Here is a 20,133-nt window from a genome sequence, read left to right as displayed (position 1 = left end):
CGGGGGACGGGGTTCGCTTCTGTTTCTCTGGCCACAGGCGGGAAGGTAGTTTCGAGTCTGACGTAACGTAGAATAGAGTCCCCATAAAGGTGCTTTTAAAATAGGTGTGGTCTGAGGATCTGACAGCAAAAATTCGGTTAAGCTCCTCTCAGAGTCGGTAATTGTGTATTAGACTGCACTGTGTTGCATCCCAGAAGACAGCCATCTTCATACTCATCGCCGTGAGAACCACAAATCATGTCGAAGAGAGAATTTCTGTCTCCACCGAAGCTCAAACCTCGGTCACCAAGACCAGATACCGTCTGCTGCTAATGATGATCTGCTGATGGTCCTGGGGACACGCCTGTCCGCGCCAGCAGTACATCTACAGTTAAAGTCTTTCTTTTATCAGCAATAACTCAGCGTAGAAACAGGTTTTTAGTGGACGGAAATTTTTTCTACTCCTGCTTCAACAAGTTTGGAAATTGAAGGTCTACGCATTCACCTACATCGAACAAAAGAGACGCACATCGAAAGTTACAGTAGCTCGCCTTTCGTTTGCTGGCCCAGTGGCGGATGAGGAGTCTTGAGTAATTTCGTTTTTACTTTCTTCAGAGGAAGATTTTATGTCCATGAATAGTAACAATAGTTAAAATGTGCTTACATCATCGATTCTTAAGTTTCGTAATTGGCTGTTCTCATGAATAACACAGAAATTTAAGGAGTTTCCAAGTTGTTTCAATTCCGGGAATTACATATATATAGATTTCTGTAGCCTATTCTTCGTATACTTATTCATGCTGTTAGTTTTATTGTTCCTTTCTCGTGCCTTCTATTCTTTGTTTTATAAACGTGAAAGAATTGAGTGTCTGTGTTTTGTAAACCCAGCGATTGAAGCATTTCCAACTGAAGGAATTATTTGAAACGAAATGGTGTCACAATACGGTATGACAGGCTCTTAAAGACTATTACATATCGAAAATCTATGTAGTTTTAAATTTTATCTTAACGCTTATTGGTAATTAAATAAGGATGGTGAGACGTTTAGCATGCATGGGGAAATGATAAATACGCACAAAATGTTTCATCGGAAAAACTTAAGAGAGGATATCACATATCTAGGAGCAGATTAGGGGGATATAGTAAGTGAATTTTAAAGAAATATATTCTAAACTAGTTGACTAGATTTAACTAGTCTTGGATACAGCCCACTTCTAGGCCGAACATTCGGCTTTATTTAAATCAGAACGTTTTTAAATCAGCTTGTTAAGATTATGCACCAAGGAGTTGGTTAGGAAGCATGCTGTCCGTTCACTTACAAATAACGGTCGCATGTAAGTACATACAAATTCACGCTAATTGGATACCGTTTATGATTGAGTGACTCATTGCGTGTAAGATGCCTTGACCATTACTACCGTTGCCATAGTGACTCTGTTAAGGGATTTTCGGGTTTATGGTTTGCATGACTGACCGTAAAACCACTGACTCGTAAGCCAGGCCAAATAATTGTCATGGCCCATAGTTCTTCCCTTGTGTGCAACACTGTTAGTTCTCTCGTGAAAGTTTACTAATTTACATGGAGTTAAAAAATGTAAGCCTGCGGATAGTTTTACAGTAAAAAAGGTGATTAGTAACTAAAGTTGCTTATTACAAGATTACGAGGTTCGATCGGAAAGTTTCAAGACTGTGTCAATAGAGGGCGAACCGGATGTAGTACGGGCTTCTGCCGCTAAGGGGTGCGGCCTACATTCATAATGAATCAGTGTGCCAGCCGGCATCATCGAATTAGCATTTGTTTCTTAGTTACGGGCGTTTTGGTAGTGCATTACACCGACCCTCCTGCGATTTCGGAATGGCGTGTGCATCACATTTTGCCAAAGACTCGCCAAAACGGCTACGGAAACCTATGAAATGCTAAAGCAAGCATTTGGGGAGTCCGCAATAGGTCGTGCACAAACTTTTGTGTGGCATTCACGTTTTAAAAATGGCCGAACCTCTGTCGATGATGACGAGCGTTCTGAACGACCATCTTAGAGCACAACGCCCGAAAATCTTACGAAGATTCGGCAGGCCATTCACGAAGATCGACGTCGTACCATCAACGACTTGTGCGACATTGTTGGGATAGGCTATGGGACCTGTCAGCTGATTCTAAAGGAAGAACTCCACATGCGACGCATCATGACAACGCGCCAGCGCACACCGCCCTCAAAGTTCGGCAGTTTTTGGCCTCAAACACCATGGCCGTCATCCCGCACCCTCCTTATTCGTCGGAGTTAGCTCCGTGTGACTTCTTCCTCTTCCCAAAGATGAAAATTCAGCTAAAGGGAAGAAGATTTGAGACGATAGAAGAGATTCAGGCAGAATCGCAGATGGTGCTTGACAGGCTGACAAAGAAAGATTTCCAGGGATGCTTCCAGTCTTGGCAGCGGCGCTGGGATCGTTGTGTTCACTCCCAGGGGAACTACTTCGAGGGTGATGGATGAATTGAATACCTGAGATAAGTGTACGGTTTATATATATATATATATATATATATATATATATATATATATATATATAGGCGCAGTCTTGAAACTTTCCGATCGCACCTCGTAGTCTTACTTCTAAAATACTGTTTCCAAAAGTATGAATTGCACCCCACGGTCGGCCGTGAAGAATGACGAAGGACATGTTACATTAAAAACGTCAAATTTATTAGTAATTATTTGTTGAAATAGCTAAATTGCATATTTGATAATTTGTATGGGATAATGTGCCTCGAACATCTTTTTAGCATCAGGGGAGTCTCACAGCAAAAGAGTTTGTGAAACATTTTCTGGAAAACGAAGAGACACAAACATTACAGTAAAAGCAGGGCACTGGTGTATGAAAGTAATAATCGAAATGTTTTAATGTGTTTCTGAGTGTCAGAATTGCACCACGAGGGGTCAGACGGTTGATGACTAAGAAAGGTACAAAGTTTACATGAGAAGTTTTAGAACTTTTGGTACATTATAGATATTTTGATTATATCTTGTGTTTTTGAATTTTGATTTTTTATTCTTCTACTGATTAGGCGTTATGGTCTGTCTCTTTAGAATTTGACATTAGATTTACTATTAAAATCAACTACAGCATGATGTTATAGTTGTTCCTGGAATAGTTCGAGAGCTGTTTCTGTAACTTACAGTTAATAAAAAATAGTTGTTGTCGTTGTTATTTTGGCAACAGCTGAGGAATTAGTTGTTTTTTCATATGCCAACAGCGGAAGTAATAATTTGCGGAAAAGAGAAAACTAATCAGACAGTGCAAAGGGTAAAAGGAATAAAACGGAAGAACAAAAAGAAAATCGGTTAAAGAAACCGAGAGATGTAATAGAAAAGAGAAGGTGGAAGAAGGAACATTAAACTATAGCAAAATAGAGAAAGGAGCAGAGGTAGATGAACAGAAGGAAAGGAAGAGATAAGTTAAAGGAGACAAGAGAAAATTCAGACGAAGGAGACATCGCAAAGACTGGAAGATGAAAGAGAAAGTAGGCTACAAAAACAAAAACAAAGAATTAAAATGAAGACACGGCGTAAGAAACGGAAACTGTCGTCATTTCCACAGTTAAGACTTCGTAAACAACTTTATTATGTCTGAGTTAGTAGAGATCCTTCAACGAGAATTGCTTGCGGTTTTCGACTTAATTTTGTTAGCCATTATATGCACTGATTAAATAGGAATAGTAGTGGCCTATTTCAAGCCACTAGGCCTTCAATCGTTTCGATGGACAAAAATATATAAGTAGTATCAACTGGACCACCAGGTTCGTTTCTCGACGAATTCTGACACGTTTCTCCTTATCTCCAAATGCTTGTACAAATTTCTTTTATATTCCTAATTTTGTATAATTTTAATTCTTGGTCCCTGCATGTGCAGTTATTCCGTAGGTTAAATTATGTTATCTGAATACCATAGAGTACCTTGAAATTTTCCTGAGCATCCCACATTATCCCCGTTAATCGTTCGCTTTCATAATTAAATAACATAACACTTATGCAGAACCTGAAATTCGTTCAGATGGCCATGATGTGACACGCCTTTATGAAATACGAGGTTTAGTAGGTCTATTGTGTTCACATGAGTTCATATCTTGACTATATATTAAACTAGATTAATCCAATTCACATCTTAACATATTTCTGAGTACCGAAAGTCCTATCCTCACAATAGCGAATAAGGCTTTGTTCCTTCCACAAATCTAAATGTGTACGTTAAAAATATATCAATGAAATTGACTCATTTCCTACTGTAGAACACAAATAGGCTTTAATGAACTGTACAGACATAAAAACAATTTCAAATTATGACATACGAAGAGCAAACCAAAATGTATTCGAAGGAAAAATTTGGGAATGACAGAGGGATATTTAATTCTAGATACATATGTTCACAAAATCTGTCCAGTCTATTTAAGTCCATTGTGAGGATTTTGAAAGATGTCATTTTTCTATTTATATCCACTGATGACCCGGGGGACTTCGAAGGCACAAGAGTGCTACGTATTAAAGGCTGCCCGTTTCGCTGTTGGCACCAATTTGAAAAAAAAAAAAAGCATGCTGAAGTTGAAGATGGTTGGCTTCTGGGTTGTTGCGCAGTGCCAAGAGCTCGTTGCCCCGATAATGGATTCAACAATTCTTCTGAAACGTCTGTAAACTTATACCAGACTTTATGATGCAACTTCCCAGAAGACAGCCATCTTCATATACTCCGCCTCGAGAACCTGAAATCTCACTCTGTCGAAGTTGGACGAGAAATGATTTAGTGAAAGTTGATTTTGCCTTGTGTACTCATGATCTTAGATTGGCGCCGTTACCGTCTGTGCGTGTCAAAATGTATATATTTTAAAACACAAATTTGTAGAAAACTTCATATTTTTATTTAAGGAATGCTGATGTCATAAATACTTCTTACACTTGTAGTTGATATGTATTTATTTATCCAAAGACTACAAAAATATTCAATTTTTCGCCAATTTGTTTTCAAAGGAATAAAATCACACATATTTACATTATTTTTTCCCACGTTCCATGTATGAAATAGTTAGTAGTCGCACTGTGTGAATTATACAGAATAAGTGAAGGAGTGATCTAGTTTTCTAACATAATTTAATCGTTTTACAAAAACCTGAATTATAGTAGCATGAAATAAAACCATTGAATTTACCGGCTACTTTTATTTAATACGTGAGACTGTACCGTGCACCCATAAATCTGGTGTAAGTGTCATACAGTGTAATTTCATCTTCTGCATCCATAACTCTCATTTGTACCGTTATTATACGCAAACAATGAATTTTACAGAAGTACTTCACATTCCCAGTCATATAAAATGCAGTATTACAGAACCAAGTGGCCATTATGTGTGCTCTCCGTGTTAAATCCAGTTTTCAGTCTTAGCAAGACGATGTACAAGGCCGTTAGCGTTCAAGGTAGGTGTATTAATATTTATATTTTTTGTTATTTTTACGTGAGTATAACAGTTTTGTTGTAGCAAATCAGTAAATATAGCACCCGATTTTGACAGTCGTACAAATGCAGCACACAGTCCCAGTTAAATCAGACCCATTGCGTAAAGACGTCTAAAGACGATCTCCTGGACTGGACTAGATTGGACGGATAGTGTGTAACTCGGCCTGAATACTAACATACGAGGATAAAAGTGTGATGAGGAACTTGAGAGGAGGTTGACAACAACACCTACCTGCCGAATCACACTGCCAGAACTGTCACTAAGGCTGCCACCAGTTGAGGGTTTGTATTTTCTCTTGTTCTTTTTTCCTTTCCCTCGACTCTGTAAAGTGAAAAACAGAGCGGTAGCAGTTTTCATATTCAGTAAGACGACATAAGCAAAATAATATATTTCCATTTAGTTTTGTGTATTTATTAAACATTATTACTGCATGGCGCTGCCACATGTTGATGATGGAAGATACCGTCTCCGGATATGGGAGGCTGTTGCGAATAATTCGTGGAAAGCCATCAAAGAGTGTTCCTCCAGCACAGGTGTTGGGCTGTAGGCTAACAACCCATCGTTATTTAAATAAAATGTAGTATGTCACGAGATTTTTCGCAGGGTTTCGGATAAGCTGTTGCCTGTGTCTTTGATTACAGTAATGAACCTTCGACTTTCATGGCAGGCGTAACATTTTTTGACTACCTGAAGGATTACTAGATTTTCAAGGACTGAAGCTGGTTATGAATTTTCGACGCACACTGTTCACAAATTTTATTACAAGCAAATGTATTTTAAAGTTATTTTTAGTCACGATTGCAAACTTGTTTGTTGGAACAACTTTGTTAATTTGTTTTTGTCCTTTCGTAGGCACAAGTTTGATAAAATTTGGTATGGTAGAATTTTAAAAAAAATCGACCAGCCACTTTTAATTTACATATGATAATTTTAACGACAGTTTTACGAAACAATATGAATACATTTTTTAGCTTATCTTAATATGACTGAAAAAATTTACCTTGATTATAACGGTCACCTTGGTTACCATGCTTACCAGGCGATGGGGAATCCTCATTAATGGCGTCACTACCTAGTCAGACACCCCGTCTTTTTGTATGGTAAAATTGGCACCTTAAAACTCTGACCTCACTTGCACCATTCACAAAGGTCAAGGGTCAAATCTTGGTTAAAAATACAAATGTCACGCTATGTGTTGTGACCCTAACGTGTTTGATTTACCTACTGCTCATCCCTTAAGTGTAATGAAGTTTTTCATTGTGACCACTGTACATGTTGACAAGTGCTAAGTGGAAGCCTTATCGTTTCGAAAACAGTCCGATTCTAATGAGTGTCTCACTGCAGTAGGAGTTTGTGTGTGTGTAGACGTGATTTACAGATTATGGTTAATGTCCTACCCTCATACTTTCTTGTTGGTAACGGAAATGTAATTTCATCATACCAGGATTCGAGCACCTTAATGACTTTGCGTTGTTATCCTCTTAAACCTACTAATGCCTAATTGCTTAAGAATGCGTTGGAGATAACAAAGATCATGAAACATGTCTGTGAACTATGTTTTGTGAATATTAGTGCACGTTACACTTCCAAGAAGAAATACCATATTCATTTTCTCTGTCTGTGTTTTTAACTTCGTAGAGGTCGAAATATCTGTTGAGTTTGCCCTTTACTTTGAAAATAACTTATTTATGAAGATTGCTGTCTTCTGGGTTGTTGGTCTGTGATGTCTAGTAGAAGTTTTACGCATATACCTTACGTATCACCCTGATGGTGGAGGTAGCAAATACCTCTGAAATGTCTGTAATCTTCTATCAGACCACACGGCGCAACAACCCTGAAGACAGCCATCTTCATACTCTCCGCCTTGAGAACCCCAAATCTCACTTAACTTGTTTTATGTTAGAACCGAGCAACCAACCAACTAGTTAACAGGCTACGTAACGTGACCTCTGTTCACTATCCTGTTCAGAAAAATGTCAGTTTTCTTTGGACGCCGAAGATTCAGAAGCAACGCAAGAGAAATTAGTTGGGCCCCATTATATATTTTATATCTCGCAATATATTTGTCTAAGACCGATTTTAATATCATGAAGGAAATGAGAAATACATACAAAATTTTGTCTGGAAATCTGAAAGGAAGATACTATTTGGAACATCTACGACTATATAGGAGGATGCTATCATAATGGTTGTGTGAGAAGTAGGATGAGACGATGTAATCTGATTTCAGCTGATATAGGTAATAGGTCTTTTCAGAGGCGATTTTTTGTCATCAAGTTTTTAAACTTTGGGTACCATAAAGAAGGAATTTTCTTCACTGACTGAATGTTATGAAAATGAAATTACATCAAAAACAGTCAAGTTACAATTATAAGCATTCAGCAAGTTGTGATCACAAACATGAACATTTGAATAAGATCTTATTAGCGTCATCGCTTTTATTAAATCGATTTAAGAAACCTTGATTCTGCACATGCTCGCGATAATGCGTGATTTATTACTCCAAGATTTTTTTCAAAAATGTCCAGTTGTCTGGGTTGTATTTGGTACACCGATACCGCTACTAATTTTCTTTAGCGTATGCTCTAGTTTTATAGCCTGCGTGTGTCTGCCCTAAACTCTTTCCTGAATGAACAATTATTATTTTTTCAAACTACTAAATTTATCTTCCGTCAGTGAAAAAAAATAGAGCTTTAATCTGTTTGAGAGAATCGTATTTGGGCATCTAATTAAGTTTGTTTTCTTTGGTTTTTTCCTTTGTTTCCTATACTTTTCCTACGTATTTCTATGTGAAAAAAGATCGGAGGCACCTGGCTGGAATTGCAGGAGAGTCAAGGTATTTTGTTTAAGTCCGGAAGGGCATATACAGTTCCAGACAAAAGACTCCTTGACTTATTGAGATGGAGTGCAGATGTTGATTGCCTAAGTTAAACCGAGTCACTGGGCATCCGCTAAATACACAAATAAAAAGTAAGCATTTTTGTTTAGATTCTCTGGAATTATTTAAGTAGTCTTTCTTTCTTTCTTTCTTTCTTTCTTTCTTTCTTTCTTTCTTTCTTTCTTTCTTTCTTTCTTTCTTTCTTAAATTCTTGAATTATTTTGTCGATTTTATTTAAATTTAGTTTAGGTGACTACCAGTACATCTGGTCACACTACGTGAATTATTATTTTTTTTTAAAAAATTAGGATGATGCTTTATTTGAAAACTTAAACTTTTATACATATACAGTAGACTTAATAAAATCTAAGATAAATTATAAGCCTGCAAAAGATGTACGATATTAGAATTACTTATCATATTGTCTATTATTTCCAGTTTCCTTTCTGTTCTTACTGTATTTATTTCTGTATTTCTTCCATCAATCTTTCGAGAAATTTTATAAACATTTAAAACGCAGACAACTCATGTTGAACATCGAACTCCGACTGTCTAGCTCGTTGACTAGCCACTACTACCTAAGCTTTCTCGACTGCCCTCCAGTGAATAACATATGCGCTCCAAATAGTTATCTGCTTTAAGACTCATTCTTTCAGCGTTTGTTTCTTATCAGACAGGTCATTACAAAACTGAAACCAGTCCGTTCTTCTGGGTCCATCACTAAATACGCTTTCTCGCAAATACGTCACTTAAAACGTGTGGCATGTTTTGTTGGAAATATTCCGGAACTGCGCTGCCTGTCTCTGTCTACAGTTCGTGATGACATCCCGTTCTGTTTCTTAAGGCAGGGGACAGTTTCACGCCTCACGGAAGGATGTCATTAAGGGAAAATAAAAACTACAAAACTGTAGAATCGGCCCTGAAACACTTATTTACTCCAGACACAGTACATTCATACAGTGGTCATGCTTTATACTTTTAATTGGCAGGTTCATGTTTATAATCCGATGACGTTACTTGTTATCATGGCAGATTCTTATTCTATTTTCCTGATTATCTAGTGAAATTTTGGCACAAAATTGCCGTTAACACATCCACTTGAAGGTTCAAAGAATTCTTGTGTTCCTGACTACATTTTTATAATTTATTCATGACCGAAATTCGCGGTTAAGTTGGTTAGCCCATATCGTATTTTGTAGGTCCCAGTTCAAATCTCATTTTGGAGACCGGCTGTACTGACTGAGGTGGTTTGTGCTATTTATTTTAGGTGATAATATCTTAAATTAGACTTTACAACCTCTTCCTTTCTTTCTTATTCATTATCCACTAATCAAACCTGTTGAAAAATGTTGTCAAATGATTTAAGACTAAAAATTACGTATAAATTTTAATCTTCTAGCTTTTAGATACTAAATGGGAAAACAACAAGTTAGGTAATATTCACATACCAGAATAACAATTCTGGCTTGTTGGCCAGGATTTCATCTGTGACATCTGCAAATGGCTACAGTGACGTCAGCATTGTCTGTGTGACTGAGAATTCCGCAGGTAACAGTGGTAACGAAGGTAACTTCGGGATTCCCCACCCAGTCGCTTATGCGCCCAGCAGCGCATGTAGGTCTTAATGTAAAATGCTCTTTTCAGTTGTACAATTTTGAACAAGTTTTTCGAATTTTATTGTTCTCAAGGTTGCATTTGCAGTTTTTATTGTAGAAAGTAATTTATCGTGATTAGTCTTACAACTGTCTTAAGTTTCCAAAATATAAATGATTTTTTTGACCATCAGTTTTAAAATAAAAACGGTCAGCTTTATAAAAGTACGACACAAATAATTTGAACCTACTTTCACAGTTTAAGATTAATCTTAGAAGATAACTAGAAAAAATAACGGTTAAAGATAGGAGTGGAGTAGTCAGACAATTTCAGACTGTTGGCATTTAGTAATTTTTTACCTAACTACCTTCTCAGGTAAAGAAAATAATAAATTCAGGACCATAATATTATTATGGAATATAATTTACCTTTATTTTTATCCAGATCGACCTAAATTCTGCTTAGTAAACTGCAGTAGTGCAGGTTAATGTCATGTTTTTAGAGTTAATACTTTTGTGAGTTAGACGCCTGCTTACATCAGACCAGTATTGTATGCCTTCAGTTCTTTAAAAGTGAACTACGTTTTGCTTTCCTTGAGTGAAGTTTAGGATCAACCCTCTAATGATCTTTTTTACCTGCTAAAGAATCCCTCCCCTGTCTAGTCAAAGAGGTTGAATGGAAAGGCAGGTGAGATCAGAGGGCGTACAAGCAGGTATGTAAGGAATTTTCTCCTTTTATATTTCGGTTATAATTTTAGATTCCTGAACGTAAATGTTTCGACATTATATAATATAGCGTCGTCACTGGCCTGAGTGGACGATCTACTCAACATTGAAGCTAGCAGGATGATAATTATGAACATCTCAATTAATTAGATACTAAGCACTATTGATCGTTTATTGCTTCATTAATAGATACTTTTAATTTTGAGATTTCTCCATTAATACATACGATTCCCAGTTATTTAGTTTAGAAATCTAAAGCACATAATATTTAGATATAATATATAAAACTTCGCCCTGAAGAAGGAGGCAGCAGTTTTGCGTCTAGACTCAGTAACAGCTGCTCCGGAAGATCTAGAATTTTCCTTGTTGTCTGTAACCACGAAAATTATCAATTGTAAATATTGTGGAGAGTTGATATAGCGTTATAAAACCTCCTAACAGTAAATCCACCTGATGCTGGAGGTGTAAATTCAAAAAAATTAATACGTTGACAAACTTGTGATGACAGTGGATGGACTGATGAGCGAGGTCTTGGCCAGCTAGAAATATAGAGATCGTGGTTTCGAATCCAGTTCAGAGCTTCAGCGTGTAACTACGCTTTCCTGCGTTACAACAGGCCAGTTGTCTGTGAAAGGAATCCTACCATGTGCATAAGGACTTAAAATATCCTACTTAATTCTAACTCGAAATAGGCCAGTGTCGCCGTGACAGCTAAGTTGGAGAAAACTCAAAAACATTAAAAATAATGACTTCTTGTATATGCAAACTAAAATATGACAGAAGCAGATTTAATTATAAGATCATCACATAAACTTTTTTAGTCTCTATTAACCCTCTTCAGCGTAGTAACAACTGTCTTTACTATCTCCGTTAAGCGGTTATGGTATCTGATTCAATGTAGGGAAGTTTCTTGGATTGACTGTTTCTGTGGACGAGTTGTTTATAGTCGTAATTTTCTCCTGCGCCTAAGTGCCAGACCATTAAGGCGTATAGGGAGAGTCAAGGTATATCTCCACATATTCCCAGTCTCTAAATGAAGATTAGTTGTAAGCTTCATTTATCCTCCTTCCTTAATCCCTGCACCCGTTCGTTAGGAAACTGGGTTGGCCTCACAGTCGGTTTAAATATGGCGAAGACAAACATTCCTGCCCCATTCGGAATCAGAACCTCTGTCGTCCATTCAGTGGAAAGTCATTCTGTTGACTGAGACATTCAGGTTCATACAATTTTTTGTAGCTTGTCTGAACTGTTGCAGGTGAAGCATGAGTCATTACCTGAAATTTTGGACAGAATTGTTCCCTTCACATAATGTTGGGTGAAGGATTGACAATTCAAGTAAAATCTTGTACCAATGCCCCCCTCCCCTCCCCTCTAGAGTAAAAACGGTGAAGATTTCAGCAAAAGTCCGCATAATCCTGTCCCCACACACAGTGAGGCCGGTGGTATGTGGGATTTACTTACACGATGAAAGTAACTGATGAAGGAATTAGTTTCATTACAGTTTTATGCTAAGGATGCTAAGTTCATAAGCATCACACCATTAAGGCATAACAGAGGACTGGAAGTAAAGTAGAAACACATCGAAATTCGCGTTGTATCAGTCAGCAATCCTACATTTTGATTCAGTTCTATTCGCGAGGTATCTTTTTAATTTCCTCATTCTATCCAGACAAATGTGGCGTAACAATAAAGCACAGTGGTGAGTACATGTACCACCTACTTTAAGATTACTTAAATGTGCGTTTTTCTATAGTGTATTTATGAATTCTGTAGACGTGTCCGAATAACCAGCGATTATTTGCTTAAACAGCATGATAATAAAGATATTTTGTGTTTTGTTTGAGGTAGAAATTGAATTTTTAAATATTAGATTCAGAAGACTTTATAGCCTCTATTATCAGGGAAATCGTCCTGTTGATGGCAACATTCCAGAAGGCAGCCATATTCTTACTTACATCTGCTTTCCATTTTCGAAGCAGATTCGTTCTTCCACTTTCTGGAGGGATTTCTGTTGGCGATTTCGCTTTTCAAGTTCTATAAAGGACGTATTTCACAAATTAAATTCATAAGTTTTCGTTGACAGCCGCCTTAAATCTGATTATATGTGCAATAATTCAAGTCAAAATATAACAATAACTTATAATATAGTTTACAATAAATGTAAAGAGTGGCTAATCGATGAGCCTGCTACTGCTACTTGTCGGATTCCGCAGAGTAAAAGGAAATAATTTATTCCCTGATCTATCGTTAATACGAAAATGTGTGTACTGCGTAAAGCGAAGGTCTCCGAGTTTGGTGCAGAAGAATTATCTCCTGGGGTACTGTAGGTAACAATGACATGGCAAAGCCGATTGGTTCCGTGAGGACCGCAACCCCTCTCAACCCTCGTAGGACTTCCACTATTTTATCCATAGACTTGTGGTATTACATTTAAGGGGGAGATTGTATGATAATGTGACCTACTTCCACATTGCACGCTCATATCCCAGGGGTGGCTAGTCTGTTTATTGCCTCAGGGCAATAAAACAACTTCTTCTAACTGCTGCCTAAATGTAAGCCTCAATTATACTAGGAAACACGGTCTCGTGCCAACTCTTTCTTTAGAAGTATTATGAAATTATATTGAGGGAAAAACTTCAGTGAATCTTGGGGCACAAAAGAGGCTTCTGTTTGTTTCTACTTTTCTACCTTCGTTTTTTGTTTGGTCGGAAAGCCTGAAAGGAAGAGACCATTTGGAAGACCCAAGTATAGGAAATGTAATTTTAATACCGATCTTAAAGAAATAAGACCTGAGGTATGAACTGGATTCATCTGGCATACGTTAAGGTCCGTTGACAAGATATTGTGAACACGGTAATAAAATTGACGGTTACGTAGAGCAGTGGTATTCAACCTGGGGTAATCGTACCCCCAGGGGTACGCGAAGACATCTTAGGGGGTACTTGAAATTTAAAAAAAAGTAATATTATTTTATGATAAACACTGAATGATCAGTAATGTAATTTATTTAATTTATTTTAGATGTAGATTATACACTATGTATAACTTGAATTATACACCAACAACTTTGGGGTACAAAGTTGGAAGAGAAATTATATCTGGGGGTACGAGAACAAAAAATGGTTGAATACCATTGACGCAGAGAACAGAGAGTTTCTTAACCTACTGAGCAATTGTTTTATTCCCCATAAAGCTTCTGCTCCATGTAGTTATTTAAAACTTATTTATTTATTTCCAACAGACTTTACTTTTGTTAGTGAATTCAAGATTTTGATCTTCGCAGAAGCTGTCATACAGATTTGTTCAGATGTGAAAAATAAAGCTCTTTCAACTGTCCACTGCAATTCAGAAGAGTCACCTCGGGCGAGCCTGTTTAAAAAAATGTCTATTATATCTTTCCGTGGTATCACAAACTTGATCTGAGGGTCTTAAAATTAATTGAAACAGTGTTATTTCTAGTGAAGCCTTTTCGAGAGATCAGCCATTTTAGAATGGCCTTGTACTTCACCGTTATCAGCGCTGATGGAGGCAAGAGTCTCTGAAGTGGAGGATTACAGCGCCGTTCTGACACGGCTGTTCGCTCGACAAGACTTCATTATACTCGTATTCGGTCATTGTGAAAGCTTTGGATCTTAAGAATAATTTCCACATAACCTTGGTAGTAATTACGGAATATAATTCTGCAGTAGGCCCTAACATGAACCTATTAATTTCTCTACTTTGCACGGGTGGTAAACTTGGTCTCTCTCACGAAGGAAAGAGATTGGCTGGCCAGTTGGCACGATTGAGAGACATGAGAAATATATAAACAGTTGTAATAAGAAAACTTTAAAGGTAGAGACCACCACGATGTAGTTAATTAATTGTAATAATAGGCCTAAAAGAGTTGAATCTATTCACATGTTTTTGCTTGATAATGTAAATTGGTAGGGGCTCTTATGAGAGTATTCTGACATAAGAGGCTTGAAGGGACAGGAGTACAGACAAAACTGCGTAATCGGGGGTTCCATAATCTGAAGCTACTCTTCACCAAATACGTATTATTAAGATGTGACCAAACCAAGAAAATGAGATGGGCGGGGCATTTGGTAAAAATAAGGGGGATGATAAATGTGTAGAAACGTTTAGTTGGCAAGCCTGAAGGAAAGCGACCACTCGGAAGTACATTGCATACATGTGAGGATAATATTAAAATGGATCTTGGGAAACAGGTTTTTTTTTTTTTTTGGGGGGGGGGGGTTGAATTGGATTCATATTTCCCACGATAAGGACCAGCGGCGGGCTGTTGTGAACATGGTAACGAATCAACTTCGTCGTTTCATAAACGGCGAGACATTTCTTGACTAGCTGAGCGTACTGTTAGTTTCCGAAAGGACTCTGTTCAACGGAGTTAGTAAGAAGTAAAGTTGGCATACAAACGAATCTATGTGGTTTCGTTCGTAGAGAGTGACAGGAAGAGAAAGTGACAGCTGTTATTTGAAATGGAAGAAAAATATTCAGTACAGATTTATAAATTTGTATTTAAAGAGTGTAAACAACTCTTAATTTACTTCAGCGGGTAGCACCCGCATATATGATGTAATATAAAGACAAACATATTGTTATGAATCCCGTTGTTATCGTGTTTATATCATGAACATGAATTAGGACAGCACACAACTACGTCACCATCAATCTGTAAAGAAATTGCTGACTGTTCAGACTACAATGAAAACCATTCTACGCTCCTAGAGTTACCCAGAGGAACTGAATAAACCTACGGAGATCAGGATAAGACCAATAGTTCTGTTCTTCAAGTTACTTTCTCTCATACTTTGGAAGGATTAACGTATGCCACATTTCGCTGATGGATCACTGATTGGGCATCCCTGTCTCATCCAATCCTACCGCGTAAGCCATTATGCTGGGGTAAAGAGTTATTTAAAAACATTTTGTATGGCAAGGAAAGAGAGGCTTGTTGCTTCCTAAATCCCCTGTGTATTTATAATTCTGTTCCCTCCTGAAAGTATGTCAGATTTTCGATCTATCCTCTAAACAAAATAACAAAGTAATAAATGCAGTCTCATCTGAAGATGAAGCCCGTCTTTTGGGTTGTAGCACCGTGTAGTCCGGTAGAAGTTTACCGACGTTTCAGACTACACGGTCCTAGAACCCAGAAGACAACCATCTTCGTTCTAGTTCATAGTCGCTTGGTCAAGAAATTCCCTCATTTTATTAAAACCGAAGATTCATTATTGTGGTTACAAAAGCCCTTCACCGGTAACCATACAAACTGATTCAGTTCATGGTGGTCTTGTAGGCAGTGACGCCGTGTGGTGGTTACCAAGGAAACGGGGAAGACCTCGACGGACATCTTTACCGCCGTGAGAATCTATAATATTAGACTGCTCAATCTAATCCACACCCTTGCACCTTTATTTACTGAAATCCACTAAAATTTGACTTCATACTAAATTTTTCCATCCTAGAAGATTTCGACGTTCTGTGGACAGATGAAGTTGAGAAAGTGTCGATAAATGAGAAAGAATTACAAGCAGATTCGTCCCGATAATAATACGTACCAGCTGCATTCAGGCACTGAGTGATACGAGGTGCGATCGGAAGGTTTCCAGACTGCGCGTATAAAAACCCGTACACTTATCTCAGGTATTAAATTCATCCATCACCCTCGAAGTAGTTCCCCTGGGAGTGAACACAACGATCCCAGCACCGCTGCCAAGCCTGGAAGCATCCCTGGAAATCTTTCTTTGTCAGCCTGTCAAGCACCATCTGCGTTTCTGCCTGAATCTCTTCTATCGTCTCAAATCTCCTTCCCTTTAGCTGAATTTTCATCTTTGGGAAGAGGAAGAAGTCACACGGAGCTAAGGAGGGTGCGGGATGACGGCCATGGTGTTTGAGACCAAAAACTGCCGAACTTTGAGGGCGGTGTGCGCTGGCGCGTTGTCATGATGCAGCAGCCAGTTGTGGCCGCTTCAGTCTCACATCTTCACGCAACCGCCTCGGGACCCCACAGTAAAATTCAGCATTGACCGTCTGACCTGCAGGAAGAAACTCCCTATGGACGATCCCCTCCTGGTCGAAAAAACAGATCAGCATTGACTTCACATTGCTCTTGACCTGTCTTGCCTTCTTCGGTCGTGGTGACGATGGGCTCTTCCATTGTGAAGATTGCTGCTTCGTTTCCGGACTCCTCAAATGCTTGCTTTAGCATTTCATAGGTTTCCGTAGCCGTTTTGGCGAGTCTTTGGCAAAATTTGATTTGTTCATGAAAATCCGCCATTCCGAAATCGCAGGAGGGTCGGTGTAATGCACTACCAAAACGCCCGTAACCAAGAAACAAATGCTAATTCGATGATGCCGGCTGGCACACTGATTCACTATGAATGTAGGCCGCAACCCTTAGAGGCAGAAGCTCGTACTACATCCGGTTCGCCCTCTATTGACACAGTCTTTAAACTTTCCGATCGCACCTCGTATTTCTGCACTGACTGGAATTACTTTCTTTTAAATGACCTTTCAGCGGATTCGTTCGATATAAAGATTACACCTGACCACTTTTTCTACAGACAGGTATGCTTGAAATTTACTCGATAATTTATTTTCACAACGAAATTTCTAATAAAATCTAGGCAGGCAGGAAATGTCTTATTTATATGTTTTTATTGGTGCAATGAAACACAAGTAACGCTTTGTGTTCAGGCTTCGAGAATGAAAAAATACATAAACTTATAGAACTTATAACATATAAAATTGTTCTTTCGGACTCTGTATGTAGTGAAAATTATAAAACTACATAGTTTTGGAAGCCGGATTCTGCTTTCGTCTTCAGGAAAAAGGGGACTTCCTGGTTGAGCTAACCTCAAACGTGGCATGTCTAGATTCTGAAACGTTGTAGTTTTGCAGTTTTATAAATCAGATCCTGGACAAAGCCCAAAACAATTTTACATCCAAACGCACCATCGTCAGACTTCGACTGTTGACTATCGAACATCCTTCCGTCATCATTTGACGTCATAACAAAGCTATTCTATATCCAAGGACACAGCTTCGGATGGTTTCGTAAAAAGTAATTATTGCGTCAGGTGCGTGTACTCACGTAATAATAGCGGTAGCTTAAAAGGAGAACAGAAAAAATTACCAGAGTTACTCCTCTGAGGCCGAGAAGGCATAGGTCTTGACAGATCGAACAGTGATTGTGGGTTAGAATCCTGTTCAAGGCATGGATGTTTGTCCTCGCCTTTCTATGCTGTACTGACCTGTGTAGGTAGAGACCTTGTGTCGAGCTGATAAATTATAAAGAGAGTCCTGTCAAATGTGTAAACGGATTTATAATTTTAAAAGTAATTATAAATTATAACAGGCCAGAAGGTCTAATCCGTAAAATCTGAAAAATATGGACATTATATCTAGGAGGTTGAGATTGGCGAGAGTTGTAGCACGCGTGGAGGGATTAGAAATGCATACACGTTCAGAGGTTTAATCCTTTACCAGTCTACTCGATTTTAAGACAGATGTACAGATGTTCCTTGTGTAAAAAAATTGTAATTATAATTACAGGAGATTCTTGCTATAGCATGTGTGGGCAGAGAAGGTCACCATGCTGTTAGTGTGATATGAATCTACTGACGTATAATACTTCATTTCTTCGACTCGCATGTTAAGGAAATACTTTTCCCCCCTCTGAAGAGTTATCATATTTTCTTCCTTATTTCGCTTTCAGTTAGCTCAATTAGCCTCTATTGAAGACTTGTTTCTTTCAATTATTATTAACTTCTTCTTGTGCAATTACCACTAAATGTAATTCTTACTGTTCATTCCGTTCCAATTCAACAAGGAGAAATACTATTGAGATCATTCTTTAAATGTGCTAGTCTGTCAATAATCCTCACGTTGCGTCCGAGGCCTTGGAAGATCATTTTTGTAAACGGATATAAATGTAGAAATTCAGGTTATGTTATGATATTATGTAAGTTATCTTGAATCTTGATATGTAAATACACTGTACTTAAAGTCGAACATAAATCTCTTGTAAATGGAAGAAGAAAAGAGAGCAGAAAGACGCAGGAGGTCACATGAAATAGTTGCAGTATGGTTGTGTTAGCTGTTATCTTGACATGCGGGAACATTATAGTCACATCTTGCATTCTTAAAATAGTTCACAATAAAAATTGCCGTAAGTAGAAATCTCTTCATGTTTACTGTGACCCTGCCTTAGCTTAGGCGGTTAGACATTGGCTTTTCATCTGGGAGATCCGGGTTCAGTTTTTGGTGAATTCAAGAGATTGTAGGATTTGAGGTTTTCACAGCGGTAAGTATGAAGTGGGTTATTGCGCTGTGTAGTCTGGTAGATTTCCACCAACGTTTCGGAGGTCCTTGTTGCCCCCATCATCAGGGCGATCGCCAATCACCCCGTGACACTCGATTCAAGGTCACCGGTGTTGCTAGGCCGCTGCTCACATTAGTTACTCAGAAGCTCTGAACGTGCCATCAAGGTGTTCATTCTCGAAAAATAGTTCGCATGAAAATCGTTTGTTGCTGTTCTTGAAGGTTTTAGCAGTGTGACAAGAAAGTAGCACATTAAACGACAATGCATTGACTGGTAGAATACAAATTTGGGACACGGGAAGTGTTTGTCTGTGTGAATTGTTTTCCCGGAAACAGAACAGCTGAAGGTACGGTCTTACAGACTTCAAACATATCATCAAATGCAACACCAGGACACGGCTGCAAGAATTCAATATCGCCATTTGTTTCATCATTTTGTGCGTGACGGGGTACACGTGTTGTAGACGGGGTTGGATTTTAAACGGAAAGCCGTGTATTTGGCATGGAAATAAAAAGATCCATGAGTACAATGACAATAAAGCCATTGAAGTTGAAAACAGAGACAACTCCCTAAACGTCGTGTAGCCTGTATTAAATATAGCGCAAAAGTAGTGTCCGTCTAACTGCTTTTGATTTTCTAGGTTATGACTTAACGGCTCAGTGTAGCCCCAATTTTTAGGTCGGCTATCACATTAAGTGTCGGATTAGTAACTACTACTTGCTACCAAAACCATTTGCAACAATAATATATTTAAATATTACGTAATATATGTAATTGCTTAGACCAGGGGTTCTCACCCTTTTTCGCTGGCGTATCACTAATTCAAATTGAACATATTAAATGTACCACTAACCAAATGTGTTAAGGGAAAACTTATTTATGTTAATATTATCTTTTGATTTTCTTACTTAGTTCGCGTACCACTCAACATTGGCTCACGTACCATAGGTTGAGAAACGCTGACGCTGGGGTCTAATCTGAGCGAAGTCCATACAGGATTTGTGAGGTAGTTTGCAATGGGACAGTCTTCTTTCCTTCTGTTTCTACTTTGGCTTTCTCCGTCGTAATTAACACGCCATAAACGCCCTGTACTTATCTATTACGATGTGCGATAGGCAGTACCAGCTGGCGCG

General features: G+C 38.3%; 2 protein-coding genes across 10 annotated transcripts in view; one reads left to right on the top strand and one right to left on the bottom strand.

The window, feature by feature from the left end:
* Nucleotides 1-20,133, top strand: part of LOC110837360 (BTB/POZ-zinc finger protein abrupt) — a 273,544-nt gene that overhangs the window by 182,421 nt on the left and 70,990 nt on the right. The window lies entirely within an intron of this gene.
* Nucleotides 1-20,133, bottom strand: part of Ca-beta (Calcium channel protein beta subunit) — a 212,447-nt gene that overhangs the window by 179,850 nt on the left and 12,464 nt on the right. For 2 of the 4 annotated variants that reach the window (XM_022079374.2, XM_087352437.1), the window contains exon 2: nucleotides 5,710-5,799. In XM_022079374.2, coding sequence (XP_021935066.2) covers nucleotides 5,710-5,799 — 90 coding nt within the window. Of the gene's footprint in view, nucleotides 1-5,709; nucleotides 5,800-20,133 lie in introns of those variants that run through there. The other 2 variants (XM_087352438.1, XM_022079376.2) reach the window with 2 other exon arrangements.

The sequence above is a fragment of the Zootermopsis nevadensis genome, unplaced genomic scaffold (assembly GCF_977971745.1).
Source record: "Zootermopsis nevadensis isolate Lab colony 2312 unplaced genomic scaffold, Znev_1.0 Znev_ptg000021l, whole genome shotgun sequence".
Taxonomy (NCBI): Eukaryota; Metazoa; Arthropoda; class Insecta; order Blattodea; family Termopsidae; genus Zootermopsis; species Zootermopsis nevadensis.
The sequence above is the reverse complement of the archived record's forward strand: the minus strand, read 5'-3'. Positions and strand labels throughout refer to the sequence as shown.